At 41.1% G+C, this 16,232-nt stretch overlaps 2 protein-coding genes across 6 annotated transcripts in view; both read left to right on the top strand.

Moving 5' to 3' along the window:
* TPD52 (tumor protein D52) overlaps positions 1-14,116 on the top strand; it is a 41,105-nt gene extending 26,989 nt beyond the window's left edge. For 3 of the 5 annotated variants that reach the window (XM_027638736.1, XM_027638735.1, XM_027638732.1), the window contains 7 exons: positions 1,833-1,948; positions 3,602-3,750; positions 4,667-4,768; positions 5,817-5,843; positions 10,183-10,224; positions 11,606-11,654; positions 12,638-14,116. In XM_027638736.1, coding sequence (XP_027494537.1) covers positions 1,833-1,948; positions 3,602-3,750; positions 4,667-4,768; positions 5,817-5,843; positions 10,183-10,224; positions 11,606-11,654; positions 12,638-12,754 — 602 coding nt within the window. In that variant the 3' untranslated portion in view covers positions 12,755-14,116. The remainder of the gene's footprint in view (positions 1-1,832; positions 1,949-3,601; positions 3,751-4,666; positions 4,769-5,816; positions 5,844-10,182; positions 10,225-11,605; positions 11,655-12,637) is intronic. The other 2 variants (XM_027638733.1, XM_027638734.1) reach the window with 2 other exon arrangements.
* A 1,427-nt stretch (positions 14,117-15,543) lies between these two features.
* MRPS28 (mitochondrial ribosomal protein S28) overlaps positions 15,544-16,232 on the top strand; it is a 78,848-nt gene continuing 78,159 nt past the window's right edge. Inside the window, exon 1 of the mRNA XM_027638690.1 lies at positions 15,544-15,729. Within this exon, the coding sequence (XP_027494491.1) occupies positions 15,556-15,729 (174 nt within the window). The 5' untranslated portion in view covers positions 15,544-15,555. The remainder of the gene's footprint in view (positions 15,730-16,232) is intronic.

Raw genomic sequence — 16,232 nt, 5'->3', positions numbered from 1 at the left:
TGTAAATCTCTGAGAAAATGTGGCATAGATCTCAGGAATAAATGCAGAATGGGGTTTCATCTTCTTTCTCTTTGCTTCCTCCTCAGTGTATTCCGTGGTAACAGCATTTACAAATGTTCTGCCCATATAGCAGTGTGATTTTAGAGGATAAGTATTCTGGACACAAATACAGGCAGAAAATATAACTGTTTTGGTAAGAATTTGTGGAATTGAGCTTTACTTGAGTTCAGTAACTTGGTCAAGAACAAGGCTGCTGCTTTTCTTAGACTTGACAGCTGCTAGTAGCATGTTTCATAGAATACTTACAACTAATTACAGACACACAGAATCTTTTTTTCCCCCACCTTTTCAGTTGATTGTGATGTTGATATCAAACCTCACAGCAAAATCATAGGGGTGATCTCTTTGAAAATTAATGAGTTTTTGGATTCCCAGACTAAATGAGAGTATGAAGTGCCACCAGAAACTGCTGAAATGAGGATGGAATTTTGTATGTTAAATTACTATAGTGATTAATAGGAATCATTACTTAATGTGTCCTCAACTTAGATGAATTATATATTTATATACATGTATACACGTGTATGTATACATACATGCACACACTCACCTCTCCTTTTTAACAAACAATCCTATTTTTTTCTCTTGTATTTTAAGATTTTTATTTAATTTCTTTTTTTATTATCATTAAAGCTGTTTTACCTCTTGAATAGAGAATTAGTTCTAGGAAACCACAACCACTCTAGCATGCAGTCTCCCTACAAACTAGTCTCTGCAATTAGAACAGAATTCCTTAATTCTGGCAAACTCTATGTTAGTCTCAGCCACAGAGATTCAAAATGGAAAATCTTTTGCTGTAAATTTGTTTGTTGCATTAAAAGGTGTTTAAAGTGATCTTACTGCAAGCACTAAGGACTAAGAATAAAGGAATCTTACAAGTGAATGCACCATGATAATACAAATAATATCATCCTCCTTCCTTTCCCTGAAGCTGTGAAAGCAAAATTAAGGAAGACTATAGAGATATTTGTGCTTTATATAGGAGTTTGGCAGAGTTTTGGTTTCTGGATTTGGAAGGGGAAGAGACAGCAGTGTGAGTGGATGCACATCCTCCTCAGTCCCTTCTCAGCACTCCACTGCTTTGTCTAAAGTGACAACCTTTTGGTCCATCTCTGGGCTTCTCATTTGTCATAATGTCCAGGTGCAAATCAGCAGCTTACTTCTTGTTCCATGATATCTGCCACTTTCTAGCCACAGTGGTCCCAGTTACTAGGGATGAGAGAGGTTGAACAGGGTACAGAGGAAGAGTTTGTACTTGCAGTGCAATATTTTTCTCCACTGTTGTGAACCTTGCTTGTTGCCAAGGCTGCTCCCAGTGTGCTCGTTTTTAAATCTGATCCAGAAAGTGGTAAGGGAGGGAGCCTCTGCATTGGCCTTGAGCACCTCCTGTGCTGCCAGAGTTTCTGTGCCAGATGAGTGAGAGATCAGAGTGCACACAGACTCCTGGGCAGAGGTTATGTAGGAAACGCTGGCTGGGACATAGGATTCTGCACCTTGGTGTCTCTCAGAGAGTAGTGGGATGTGTTGTTCTCAACATGTTCCCAGTCTCCTATTACAGCAGCAGTTGCAGTTATATTGGGCTTTAATGCAGCTTGATAGAATGGAGTGTAAAATGCCTTTAGTTTCCTGTATGCAGTAGCACCTGAGGAGCATGACTTTGGTGTCCTTTCATCAGTTTTCTTTGTTCCCTGGCACAAAAGGGCTGTATGCTAACATTAGCTGCTGTTTAGCAGACGTGGTAATCTGACTTTAAATGCTTTATTCACCCCAAGGGCTGCTGAGAAGTGACTCTATACCTGAGGTTGGAGAGGATGCTGCTGCTACAGTCAGTATGGCAGAAACACTCTCGGAAGAAGAACAGGACGAGCTAAGAAAAGAGCTTGCCAAGGTAATTCTTTTGCAAATAGCTCTTAAACTTATTTTGAGAATGAAAATCTGGGATAATGCTGTCTTTTAACATACAGTTAATGCTTTGCATAGTTATTCTGTGAGTGTCTAAAGCCCTGTATGACACTCCTTTGTAAGAAAGGGAAGGTGTCAGAGAGAAAAGAACAACCAGTTCTAGGGAGGGGGAATTAAGCTGGAAGTGCTGAGTGTACAGATCTTAAACCAAGATGCATAAATATCTAACCCTTTGTTTCCCTCAAGTGAGAAGTGGGTAAGTAAGCAGTTAAAGAGAATATTGTCAGGAGCCAAAATCCAAGTATTGTCTCAACTGTTGTGGGGTAATTAAAGCTGTTTCTTTCATGAAGAATGCTTTGCTGTGTAGCCACTGTTTTGCTAATGTCTAACCACCTTACCCTTCCTGTCCATGGCAGAATTTTTTTAAGAGCAGGTTAAAGTAGCACTCTGAAGGATAGTCAAGTATTCAAGCCTGAGACATGCATTTCAAAAGTTGTCAAATTCAAGCTTTTTTGGGCTACCAGTCTTTTTTTTTTTAGTAGCTCTGTGTGACTTTAGGACATAAGGAAAGACATTGACTTAAGCCTAAGGTTGGCAAAGAAAGGTTAGCTGTGAAATAAGCACGTTTAATGCAGTCTTGTATTTGGAAGTCCTGAGTATCATTTAATGCCAAAGATCGTGAGGGTAGTCTGGTCCTACTAGGGTGTGTCACTGGACTTCAGACAGATATGCAAAAAACAAAGGTGCATTGAAGATACTGGTATTTCCACAAAGGAGCTTAAATGAGTGGGCAGCCTGATACTCTAAAGTGAGGTGATCCTGTCTGGATGAGGAAGTAGGGTTGGAGGTGTGCCCTTGCTTTTGTACACACAGCCTTAGTGCCTCTATCACATCTATATAGCTCACAGGATGGCATAGTAAAACTGTTTTGACATCCCTAGTCATGATCTGATCATGATTGTGGAAGAGGTGTAAGCTACCATCTGAGTAAAGAGGGAACAGTATGGTTTTCTAGTTGCAGAGCAGCTGCTGTGTACTTGTTGTGTGTTTGTGTGGCTTTTAACTGCTCAGTCTGCCACCAGTCTTCCACCCCTGATCTGGGGAAGGCACTCCTGTGGCTGGATCCAGTCTCAGTTGCTGGCTTAAGCCACAAAAGAACCTTTCTGTTTGAGCAAGGATACAAAACTTGTGCATGGATCAGACATGCTCTGAGCTTCCTGACACTGGTCACACATTGGTATCTCTTCTGACGTGGAAGTAGAACACAGGCTTGGCGATTGTCCCAGGTTTGACTAATCTTCAAGGTTTACATATCATAGGTAATGATTTCTAGTTATACAGTCTTTTAGTTACCAGTGTACATATTCCAGTAACAGCCAGCTGCATTTAGATTACTTTCTTACTAGCTCTTGTTGTAGACTATGTTGGATTTCCCTTTTAGTATTTAGAAATCCCAAATCTTCGTTCGCAAAGCCCAGCCGTGATGTGATGATGATGATTTAGAAATGACTGTGAGGCAATGTAAAAAACCTGTTAGCCCTCCTGGTACTGATGTCTAATAGATGTTTTAAAGAATACATAGTTAAATGGCTGGGTATATTGCTTGTTAACTTACTTCTCATCAACTCTCCTGTCACAGGTGGAAGAAGAAATCCAGACGCTCTCACAAGTGCTAGCTGCCAAAGAGAAACATCTAGCAGAGATCAAGAGAAAGCTGGGAATTAACTCCCTACAGGAACTAAGGCAGAATATTACCAAAAGCTGGCAAGATGTTACATCAACCACGGCGTATGTACCAGTTCATGATGATTGTGTAGGCTGTTGAGGTGAAAACTGTTTAGTTCTTGTGTCATGTCTAAACCCTTTGTGCTTGTGAAATGAGGTGAGTGTAGATAAGACAAAGTTAAATTGCATTCATGGCTAGGCTTCGCAAACGAAGATTTGGGGCTAAAACTTAGCTGGATAAATCAACGTAGATTTTTTTAAAGAAGGACAGCGCTAGTCATATCTCATGCGAAAGAATGACTGTAATGCAGGCTGTTCTAACATGCTTTTTTTGTTTGACAGATCTGAGATACCATTATTGAGATACCAAGGTGTCCTGAGTCCAACAGATTACCCTTCTTTTCCACCCTGAAAAATTGTTTTAAACTGAGCTCATGCAGGAAGAGTGCACTGTCACGGTTACTGTCCTTGCTAAACACAACTGTTAGCTTAAAGTCTAGAGCAAGCTACCTTCTGCAATTGATGACTACACAGAATGTAACAGGATGTACCTCAGACATTTTATGGTGAAGTTTATTGACAGAACTGCTTGGTACAAAAAGTCAGACACTTGGCACAAAAACTAGACGTTTTTCAGTGTGTGTGCATAGTGTTTTCTTGAGTCTTATTTTCTTTTGAGGTTTTTTTTTGATTTTTTTTTTTTTGTTGGTCAGGGTGGGTTTTGCATGGGTTTATTTTATTTTTTGGCAAGTCCTACAATAGCAGATAGTGTCTCTTCTGGTAGGTTCATATTGGTGAACCTCAAGTCAGTGGTGGCAGAGATGCTGTAGCTAGAAAGGACTGCAATCTCTTAAGTAGGTTGTCCATTAGACCCCAAAACTGAAGTATACCTCTGTATTTGATACAAATGTACATACACTAAAAGATTCCTTATGTGTTCTATTAAAATAACTAAAAACTAAATTTTGTTTGAGCACAGGTATAAGAGAACATCAGAAACCTTGTCTCAGGCTGGTCAGAAGGCTTCTGCTGCTTTTTCTTCTGTTGGTTCAGTAATAACCAAGAAGTTCGAAGATGTCAGGTAGGTTTCTTTAGGTTTTTGCAAGTAGTTGCAATTTTTATTTAAGCAGGTAATCACTGAAATAAATTTTTGCTATTAACATACTAGTACTTCTAGAAGTTAATCTATCAAGAGCCCTCAGCATCTGTTTTAGGAGAGCTAAGAGACTTGCTGCAAAATCTGCTTGTGCGTCCTCACTGATGCAGAAGAGTTCTGTGGTGTGTACTTTATATATGTGAGAGAAACAATGTATGCTACAACCTCCACTACTGCTCTTACTTTTCTGGTGTGATTGCAGGTGGCAGTGTCTCTACCTGCCTCTCTGATGCACATAGCACTGTCATTTCTCTTCTCTGGCTTTCTCAGCTTGTGGAATGCTATATTTAGACGACTAATATCTTTTAACTGTTTGTGGTTTGAGGGTTTGTTTTTGTTGTTTGGGTGTTTCGTTTTGTTTGTTGTTTTTTTTTTTTGTTTTGTCTTGTGTGTGTATTCCTTCCAGATGTGTTTTATTTTTTTGTAAGCTATTCTGCCTCATAGAAGTGGCTTGATTTTATTACATTTTTAAGAGATTATTAGCACTTTTAAATTCTTAACTATTGTTGGCATACAACATATTTTAACTTTGTGTCAAATGACACAAATGCCAGCCCTTCATGCACATTAGGTAAGTCTTGTGGTCATTTTTAGCACTGTTGTGAGTTGCATGCAAAACTCCTGCTGGATGCACTACAGTCAGATACTTAGCTTACAATTCTTTCATTATGTAATTTTTACTCCTGGAGCATAGACAATTATTCATCTTTGCATGTAATTTGTTGTGAATAATGAGTTAAACTTATTTTTCAATTATTGGGCAAATAAAAATTCACACATTCCAGCAGAATATTGCTGCATTGGAAGCAGTGTAATAAAATCAGCTATCTGTTTTAAAGTGCTGCCATTAACCTCTTGCTTTTTAAAGTCTAGTGAGAAAACACTTTGAGGTGCAGCTACACAGTTACATATTTTTCTTCAGATTTATCAGAACTTCCTTTCTCTCTTTAATGCTTACTCTGGCATTGTGCAGACTACAGGCATTTTCACATTCCTTTAGGTAAGGTGGGCGCAAGAATTGTTTCTGAAACTAAGCATGTAGTCAGACTGTCTCCATTAAAATCTTTAATTAAAAATTTTGTCTGTAGAAGGTAATTTCTTCTTTTGTCCAGTGTTAGTTAATGTAAAACTGAAGCTCTTTTAACATCAGGGAAGATATTTCTTCATGTTCACCTGGTAACTACCCCAGAACATAAAATCTTGAGTATATTTCATAATCAATTAGTCTCTCTTCCTTGTAAGAAAGGAACCCACTAAAATGATTCTACAAGGTTTTTTGATCAAGAGACAGAATATGGTGTTGAGGTCAATGGCATGCAGGATTCCTCCTTCTTTGTCTGTACCATGTTTGTGCCGTGACAGAGTAGAAATTTACCCCTTTTTGTGTCTATTACAGCATTGTGACTCTAACAAAATTACTGGAATCAAAATGTAAACTAGCTTACACATTTCCTGTTCATAGTTTGTCCAGTGAACAGTCCTTGAGTTAATTACTTTAGCTGCACCAGTATTTTAGTTACCTTGTCTACATTGCCTTTTATCTGCTTAGTCTAAGCAAATATTCAATGTTTTCAGTAGTCAGAATTCCTGTGTAGCAACTTCTGTCCATTGCCTTTCATCCTGCCTATGCACGCCTGAGTCTGGCTTCATCTTTTCTGTACTCTTCCACTAAGTAGCTAAAGACAACACCAGGATCTCTGTAAAGACTAGGAATTTGGCTCTTAGAATACTAACTAGGAGCTATAGCCCTCAGGGAGGAGATGGGTGGTGGCACAGGATGCTCTCTGAAGTGAGCTCAATTTGCTCAGGTATAAGAAGAGCAGCTGGTCTGAAATATGGCCCCTTTAGCATCAGTGAGGTAATGGGAGCCTGGAAGCTGTCTCAGTACCTTTGGGATGCAGAGCTCAGCTCCTCACTTTACAGGGTTCATTCACCTTCCTTAAGGCTATGGTGTTCTCCTCTTAGTATTAGACTGTTGCATTGGACAAGGACAGGCCCAGACTCAGAGCTGTCTTCTGTCTTCAGGAATTTAATACATCAAAAGAAGAGTGTCCTAATTACTCTAGTTAGTAGCTATGTGGGTGTTGAGTACTCCTTATCAGAAACTGGGCCACTGGGAGGGAATGTAACAATGCCAGAGGAGTCCAAGTGCTTCTTGGGGAGAATCACAGCAGTGAAAATTCAAGGTATTGTTATAAATTCAGAAGCAGTGAGGTTTAAAAAATAAAACAAAACTGTGAAAAATCTGTGCTGTTCAAGATCTTAGTTGCACTTGAGCAAGAGACTAAAAACCTCTGAGTTTTTTTATTTTTCATGAGAACCAAATTCATCTGGGATTCAGCCAGTGAATTCAGGTCCCAGGGTTATGTGACTACTCAAGTTGTGTCTACTTTTAAGACTACGCAAGTCTGAACTTCAGAAAGTTTTAGCTGCCTAAATTCTTTCCTGGAAATGAGAATTGATGGGCCTGATACTTATTTGAACTAATACTGAATACGCAAGTTGCGTTTTTATTCTTAAACTCTTTAAGTAGCAGCTTCATCGTGGCTACGCTTTCCTTGTATTGTTTTAGTTGAGGGACTTCTCAGCTTTAATGGTGTGATTTCTTCTGTGTTGGACTATTTCTACGTGTTCCATGCAGCAAACATCACATGCAGGTCTTCGTTCTTGCACTGCAAAGTGATTTTGTAGGGAGTGAGAAAAGGGCGTGAGGCAGATGGTGGAGCTGTGAACTTGGAAAGTACTGAAATGGAGGGGAAGGGAGGACTGGTAATGCAATGTCAGTGTGTTATTGCTTCCTTTTTTTGCTTGTTTCCTCAGCTTTTTGTTATGCTGGCATGAACTTTGTTCCTTCTTAGGTTTCTCTTAATACCTTTATTCTCCTTTATAAGAATGTTTTGAAGTTGTGATGAACTAACCTTCCTTGTGTAAGCAACATCAGTATTACGTGCAAAACAGCAATAGTACCAAGATGTAGTGCTCTTCAAACTTCTGAGCAATCACGACTTTGCATGTGGCTCCTCCTGCACTGTATCTGTATTATGGAGCAGAAGTCCATCTTTGCCTTGTTCTGAGATTGCAGAATAACTTTCTTTGCTTGCTTTGAAAGTCTGATATATTATCATGGATTCCTAAATATCATCATTTATCAGCTGGACACTTAACTACCAACAAAAGCAAATAGCTAGTGTGTATGCACTCTTCAGACCATGTTTCTAAGTAGGGACTCTGCCATAGGTCCTTGTGCCTTTTCAAAATGTGAGATAATGTAGTAGCTTTGTAAAATAATCATGTAAAGGATAAGAAAGCTTTTAATGCGATACAAAATGCATGGAAGACTGGCAAGCAACTTAACTGTATCTTTTTTATTGTTTTTTTAAGCGAGGAGTTTGCTTCTGAGCATTGTAAAAAGGGTTTCTCTTTTTCAAACTGCCCAACTTGGTCTAGTTGAGTGAGTGCTTTGATATGGCATTCTGTCTTTTAGGGAAAAAATACAGGTTCTCTTCTTTATAAAGCCTTTCAAGGCTTAACTGTGCTTCTTTGCACTACTTGAAGAACAGGTGATGTTAAAAAAAAGATCAACTGCATTTATCTAATCCAGTTCTCTTGCAAAGCAGCTCATTGTGATAAAACTATCTTATTATGTCATGCAAAATGGATACTGAGTGTATATGTACGTGTGTTGTACAACAGGAAGTAAATCCTTCATGAATGTATGAATAGTTCTTCTATTAAATCATCTCTGATATTAAATTAAACTTCTGTAGAAACTGTTAAAAGATCTGCAGTACACTATAGGTTGCTGTTTTTCAGTGTGAGCAGTTCTACAGTTTGTAAATACATGTATTTCACCCTCTTTAGCCTTAAGCTTCTTGCAGGTTGAGGGGAAGTGGCTGAGCATGACTGGAACTAGTTAGTGTCAGCGTAGTTCTGCAATAATGCCTGTCATGTAGCAAGGCCAGAACTTGTAGTAGTCCACATCTCAGTGGGGAATATAAATTACAATCCAGAAGACAATCAGCTTCTCTGTGTTCTGGAAGAGTTTGTGGAAGTCAGTTCTTGCGTAAGATGAAACACAGCAGACGTGGGGTTGGGGAAATGGATGAAACGTGGCCGTGCATTACTGATGTGTGTCGGGGAAGCATCTGGCCTTTGTGTATCTGATTCCCAGTGCACTGTATGTACAAATCAATCTGTGGTTGTGCATCTGCCCTAAGGGATCCCAACCTTAAGGGAACTTTCCACTTGTGTAGTTTTCCTGTATCACTGTATTTTACTGATGAGCCTACAGAAAGAATCTCTTAAAACTCGTTCAGCAATGAACATAGAACTTTTTTGCTTCTGTGAATGTATCTTTCATTGTGCTGAGATACTAATTGAAAGTTTGGAGGTACATCATATGAGAGAGTTATTTCCCTTCCCTCCCCTTCTCCCCCAGCAATTGCCTGGAAATTATTCTCTTGAAAGACGTTGTAAAGCCCAGACAAAATCTGACATTCCAAATATAGTTATGAACATCTGTGATCATCAGTTTTAATAATTTTAAGTTACTATTGTGGTATTTAATAAGAAACATTTAACATATAAGACTTGTTTGTATCAAGAGTAAACAGGGATTTTCTAGATGGAACTAAATTGGATTCTAGGTGGTCTTGAGGTTGAGAGCTCCTTAATCTATATCCAGTCACCTTCTATGAGTATGTGTAAACAAGCAGTAACTGTATACCAACACTAGCTGGTTACAGAAATCCTCCATGAATTTTAGAACACAGAACTAGGACTTTCTCCCTGCCCCCAGCATAAATCTGACCTTGAATACAGATTGATGTGACTGCTCTTGCTAGATAATGTGCATTGACGTGTAGATAATTTGTATTGATGAGTGTGGAAATCTTACACTGAATTGAAATGCAGACCTTCTGAATGTAGGGATAATTCTTTTCAGTAGGAAGGTGAGTTGATTGATAAGACTCTTGAGTGTTCACTTTCTACATGGTATCATCCAGACTGTAAATGCAGCATGACTCTCATTGCTTGAGAAACTTAATGAGTAGACAGACTGTTGCAGCTAAGCAGAGTAAGTACTAACAAGCATGGCACTTGAATCTCTCTAAAAGGGAAAAAGGTTGTTGCAGCTTTTGCTCTGACGTACTTGTGTGTGTGCATGGCTAAGCAATCTAAAAAAAGCAAACCCAAGCAGTTACTGTATAGGACTGTATAAGACTGTTTGGCTGTTTACCAAAGGTAGTATCCAGAAGTCAGCTCTCTAAGCCAATTTCTTCTCCATGTAATACTTAAACTAATTTCTTGCTTTCTCTTTTCTTAATGCTGGCACTTAGTATACGCTCCATACAACATTCAATTAGTATGCCTATTATGAGGTAATGTATATATAATCCACCTGTTGTGTTTATTTTCATGTGTAGAGTCAAGTAAAATCTAACTTAAATCAGCCAACATAGGTTTAAAACAAAACCAAAAAATCCACCCAGCTTTGTAATGGATTTCCTGTACTAACATATAGGATAAAGTTCGTTTTATTTCTGTTTATTGGTGGTGGCTATCAACATACAGAATGTGAGCAAGCGAAATTCCCTGCTCTTTAGGAAACTATAACAACTTTTCCCTCAAAAAAAATTACATTAGAAATGTAATGCTACTAAGTGATTGCAAGTTTAAAAGGCAGTAGCTTGGCATATGTTTTTGAACAATGAAAGTGAGTAAAAAAAATACCGTGGTTTCACAAAAAGTCTCTTGGTGACTTGGGGTGCTTGCCTTTTCTCTCCCCTTGCTTGGCACTGTGTCCCTCTATCTCTTGAGAGCCTGGTTCTGATATATGTGTCATTTTGTGCTTTCCCAAGTGAGAGAGTGCTGCTAAATGTGGGTGACCTACACAAATACCAAGCAAAGGGAGAAGAGAAGCTTCAGACTTCTTTTGAAAAACACCCTTGTCTTTAATATTTATATAATGAATTTTTGTGTCTATTATGAACCCACAGTCCTGGGGCACTGAAGGCAAGCAATTTCCATCCTGCATAAAGGCAGAAAAAGTGTACAAGCTGCTGCACAAATTTGCACATGGCAGTGACAGGTAGTCAGAGCATTAAGACCCTAATGGATAATACACTGGCCCTCAGCATTGGAAATCCCAAGCTGTCCTGCTCTTCGTATGCAAAACTTACCATTTGTAATTACAGCTGCCTCTGGCACTTAAAGACAAGGGGGAGTCTCTCCTAAATTTAACATGTTAGAAGAAAATGCCACTGTGAACCATGTTTTATTAATTTAACACGTAGCCAATGAAACTGAACTAGTTTTCTTATAAAAAGTGGAAAAACTCTGCTGAGCTTGCTTCAGCAGTAATGTACTAGGCTAACCAGAAGTGATGACTAAACTTTTCTGAAGAAATCCTTTAAGCCAGAAACCTGTTTGAAATCACTGGTATAATGAGCTAAACCTAAAATACTTATTATTTCTCCCTTCCATGTTGATATGAAGAATCCTATCGCTGGGCCTGACAGTGTCAGTTGCCAAAGATAAAAGTGAGCCTTCAACTTGAGTATGTTTTAATTTTAGTTTTGTAGTACTCGGGGAGATTCAGAGGTAAACTGTTTTTAGGCTACTCTTAAAACAAGGAAAGAGCCACAAACAAACAAATCTCATGTTCCCATTGGGAAAAAGCGACTGTCTGCTTGTTTTCTGATATTTATAGACTAACCAGATATGGTTCAAATTCTGTGATTCCTTTTTTTATTTTCCCAGAAATTCTCCTACTTTCAAGTCGTTTGAGGAAAAAGTTGAGAACTTAAAGGTAAGCATTACTAAAACACCTTGGTGATTGTGGAGCTGTGGATGTGGAGAAAAGACTGAAGTAGTTTAAGTGGAAATGATATCTCTGCCTAATGATTTGTGAATGAAAAAATGGGCTTCCTGCACCTCTTGCAGGAGGATACTTCTAACTGGAAGAACTAACAGCCAGCTAAACTGCACAAACAGCTAGTATAAAATACCTAGTATTAGGTATCCACAATGGTCTAGGCTTTTATTTTGTGCCTTTCTAGGCACTAGTATCCCATCCAGGAGAATAGCTTGGGAAGCTTCTCTTATTTCTGGCATAAAAGACAAAAGGCCTTTGTATCTTAATTTAAAATGTACTCACAAAACCCTCAAGTTCCAGAAACAACCATTAATAGCTTCTCCAGGTAAAAGCTCACTTTCAAAATAACTAATACACGTAACTGGAAGCAGGTTTGACTGTTCTCCTGGGTTGGATGAGAAGCATGCAAGTGATAGCATGGGGAACTATGCATTCCCTTGCAACTAACTGGCTTTAACATGTTACCTGGAGAAAGTAAGATAGTTGCTCTGCTGCATAAAGATCTCAGGGATTACTGTTGAGACACAAAACTGCTCAGAGTTCTTTCTTGAGCAATACAGAAGCAAGTTTTAACTTTGAATCTCTTAAAGCCTAAATGGCTTGAAAGGCTGCATGTCTGTGTCTATTTGTAACTTTAGAGTATGTGAACCTTTGGACTCTGAAATCAGCCTTGTGTATAAGGGCTGCTTTGTGTATCTCAAAGATAAAGGAAGACTGCTGTGTTAATTTGCTGGTATTTCCTGCTGGATATGTGAAGACTTGTATTCAGAGTATTGTGGAGGTTGCTCAGTCCTGGAAAAGCTGCTGTGCTGAAGAGTGTTACTAACCTTACTAATGCAGAGGTATTGGTTTTGTACAGTTAAGCATGTCTGGCATGCCAAGTAACTACTATTTATGTTGGGGCTCTCTCTATCTAGTCGAAAGTTGGAGGAAGCAAACCTGCTGGGGGAGACTTTGGAGAAGTTCTCAACTCTGCTGCCAATGCCAGTGCCACAGAAACTATTGCAGAACAGACAGAGGAGGAGACCCACTGAAATTCCTGCCTGTCCTGCTACCCACTGCCAGATACTGCAAGCAAAAACCAAGCACACTTGTAACATTCTCTGCGCTCTTTCCACCAGATGTGCTTTTATGTAGCACGTAGTTATTTTACCAGATTAACTGATACCAAGCTTGTTTGTGGGTTCAAAATATTTTTGAAACTAAAATAAATTGTTTGGGGTTTTGTGTGGGAAGGGGAATTTTTATGCCTTTCAAGCATTTAAAGGACTTACCTGTAATTTAAAGGCAACCTTTAAAATATAGCAATGAAAAAAACCAACTCTTTTGAGAAGTTAATTATACTGTACAGATACTGTGGATACATAATTTCTTTTCATCTGTAACTACTGCTCAACTTAATCATTGTGAATCTACTGCTGCTGCCAAACTGAAGCTTGTTACTTCTCTCCCTTGTGATTATTTCAGTTGAGTGTTGCCTGCAAGGGACACTGGACTAGGAGGAAGGATCGCTCCTAGCTAAAGAAAGGACTTCCATTTCAGCAGGCTTTACACAAGTTATAACAGGATCCCACATGAGTAGCAATGTACTATCTTATGAGCATGTTCCTCATACAGCAGATGTGGATGGGTAACACAGAACATCTGAGATTTACCCATTTATCTGTGCATCGTCCACGTAGGAAACTTCTGACCAATGCCAATGGAAGCAAGATGCCTCATGGTGCTGGTTTGGTTCAGTCCCCATAACATTTTCAGTCTTGTTTTTTGCACAGGATGTCAGTGTGGTTTGGTAACACACTTCTGAAGGTTTGACCAGTTGTGAATAGATTCATCCTCACTCACAGGTGGTGGTGTCTGATTCATACTAACAAAGCGTAGACTGCAAGAATGAGCCTGAGCACAGAAGTGGTTCTTTTTTAGGCATCAAGAGCATTGCTCCTAAACTCTAACATTGATTCTCTTGTAGGCTGCCCCTTGAAAACATCTGCTACACTGTCTTACTGTTTTCATGTGTTGAAGGCCTGTACCTCTAGCAGCACCCCTATCCCTGTTCATGACCCCAGAAATCTGTTTTGAGAGGTGTACAATGTCATTGCTCAGCATAGCTCTCTTACAAGATCTGTCCTCCTACATGTTTTATCTGCTGTACTCCTCAAATTTCTTGTGTTTTGTATGTTTCTGGCACACGGTATCGGTATGGTTAGAACTTTTTATCACTGCGCTTAGAACTGGATACAAGTTTTGCAACATCTGTGTGAAATCCGTAAAACTTCAACCACCGCAGATGTCTGGAGGGAAAAAAGTTGGCTCCTGACAACCTTGCTAGCATGTCAGCTGTAGAATATATGCTTAATCACATGTGAGAAGCTTAATAAAAACCTGTATGTGAGGAATGTATTGTCCTGTGAATATGGAGGATAACCTAAATAAGTAAGGAAGTTTTCTTTCTAATTGAAACAGTCCTTGAAGTCTGGTTTCAGTGCTGATTTATACTACTGTACTGGGGGGAATCTGCATGGCTGAGCTTGGCATTTCTGGAGAAGACTAAGGTTAGATTGCCTTCTAGTGGCTTACATAAAATTACAGAATCACAGACTTGTTAGGGTTGGAGGGACCTCTGGAGGTCCAGCCTCCCTGCCACGGCAGGGTCACTTAGGTTTTGCAGGTTACACAGGTGTCCAGGCAGGTTTTAAATGTCTCCAGGGAGGGAGAATCCATTATTTGCCCGGGCAGCCTGTTCCAGTGCTCTGCCACTGCGTTAAATTAAACTGCCCTGATTACATTGTGAAGTTCAGAAAATGGGTTGAGATGTACCCTCAGCCTTTGACAGCTGCACCTTAGCAAAGGAAAGGAGAAGTGAATGGTACAGAGAGAGTCTTCCTCTGTTGGGTCAGTACCATGTAGAGCAGGTCCTTCTGGAACATGATCCTTGTTTTATGAGGTTTTTATTTATTTATCTGAGGAAGAGAAGGGTCATCTATTCCAGAGTTGAGCTCTCTGTTCTGAAGGAAGGTTTGGTTTTTTAATGACCAAATGGCAGGATGATTTTACTGTAATACAGTATTACACTGAAGCTTTGCAGCTGCAGCCTCACATGAGCTTCAGCTCTGTCTTCCTCTGCCCACACCCTCCCTGCCCCGAGTGCAAGCTGCCTTGGGGTCACTTGGCCACTGAAGCTTTGCCTTCAGGGGTAGTGTGTTAATCACAGATCAGTGAGGAGGGAAAAGACCTCTTGAGATCATCTGACCTGTGACCGATCACCACCAAGTCAATCAGACCATGGCACCAAGTGGGGCACCCAAGGGAATGGCCTGAGGTGGTGTCAGGGGAGGTTTAGGTTGTGAGGAGAAGATTCTTCACCCAGAGGGTGGTTGGGCACTGGAACAGGCTCCCCAGGGAAGTGGTCACAGCACCAAACCTGACAGAGATCAAGAAGTGTTTGGACAATACTCTCAGGCGCATGGTGTGACTGTTCGGGTTGGTTCTGTGCAGGGCCAGGAGTAGAACTCTATAATCCTTGTGGGTCCTTGTGGGTCCCTTCCAACTTGGCACGTTCTGTGATTCTGTGAAGTGCCACATCCAGTCTTTCCTTGAACACCTCCAGAGACAGTGACTCCACCATGTCCCTGGACAGCCAGTTCTTTTCGTGAAGAAATTCTCCCCGGTGTCCATCCCCAGCCTCCCCTGCTTCAGTTCCTGCCCTTGTCCTCCCGTCCCGCCGCTGCTCCCTCTGCGCAGCGCGGCGCCCGCGTCCCTCACCCAACATGGCGCTGCCCGCCTCAGCCCCTCGCGCCGCGCCTGCGCTGGGGTGGCGGCCCCGCCCCCGGCAGCGATGGCGGCGCGGGGCTGGTCGCGGCTCGCGATCCGGGTTGGGGCTCGGCGGTGTCGGGCGGCGGTGCCTCCGGTCCGCAGGGCCAGTGGGGCCGCGCCGGGCGCCTCAGGGACCCCCCCGCAGCGCAGAGAGCAGCGCCCGGGCAGCGGCACGGCAGGCTCTGGCCCCCAGCAGGTGAGGGCGCGGCGCGGTCGGGCCGAGGCAGCGTCCTCTACTCGGCCCTGGTGAGGCCGCATGTGGAGCATTGTGTTCAGTTTTGGTCTCCACAGTTCAAGGAAGACAAGGAGCTGTGGAGAGCCACAAAGATGATGAGGGGTCTGGAGCATCTCTTACGAGGAGAGACTGCGGGAGCTGGGCATGTTTAGTCTGGAGAAGAGCAGACTGAGGGGATTCCGTCAGTACATATAAATATCTCAAAGATGACTGCAGAGAGGATGCGGCCAGACTCTATTCAGTGGGACCCAGAGATAGGACGAGGAGCAGTGGCCGTAAACTGAACCACAAAACGTTTCACCTCAAGATGAGGAAGAACTTTACATTGAGGGTGTCAGAGCACTGGAACAGGCTGCCTAGGGAGGTCATGGAGCCTCCCTCTCTGGAGACGTTCAAAACCCACCTGGACAGATTTCCGTGTAACCTGCTGTAGGTGATCCTGCCTTGTTGGGGGTTTGGACTAG

The sequence above is a fragment of the Corapipo altera genome, unplaced genomic scaffold (assembly GCF_003945725.1).
Source record: "Corapipo altera isolate COAL_440 unplaced genomic scaffold, ASM394572v1 49, whole genome shotgun sequence".
In the NCBI taxonomy this organism is placed as follows: domain Eukaryota; kingdom Metazoa; phylum Chordata; class Aves; order Passeriformes; family Pipridae; genus Corapipo; species Corapipo altera.
The sequence above is the reverse complement of the archived record's forward strand: the minus strand, read 5'-3'. Positions and strand labels throughout refer to the sequence as shown.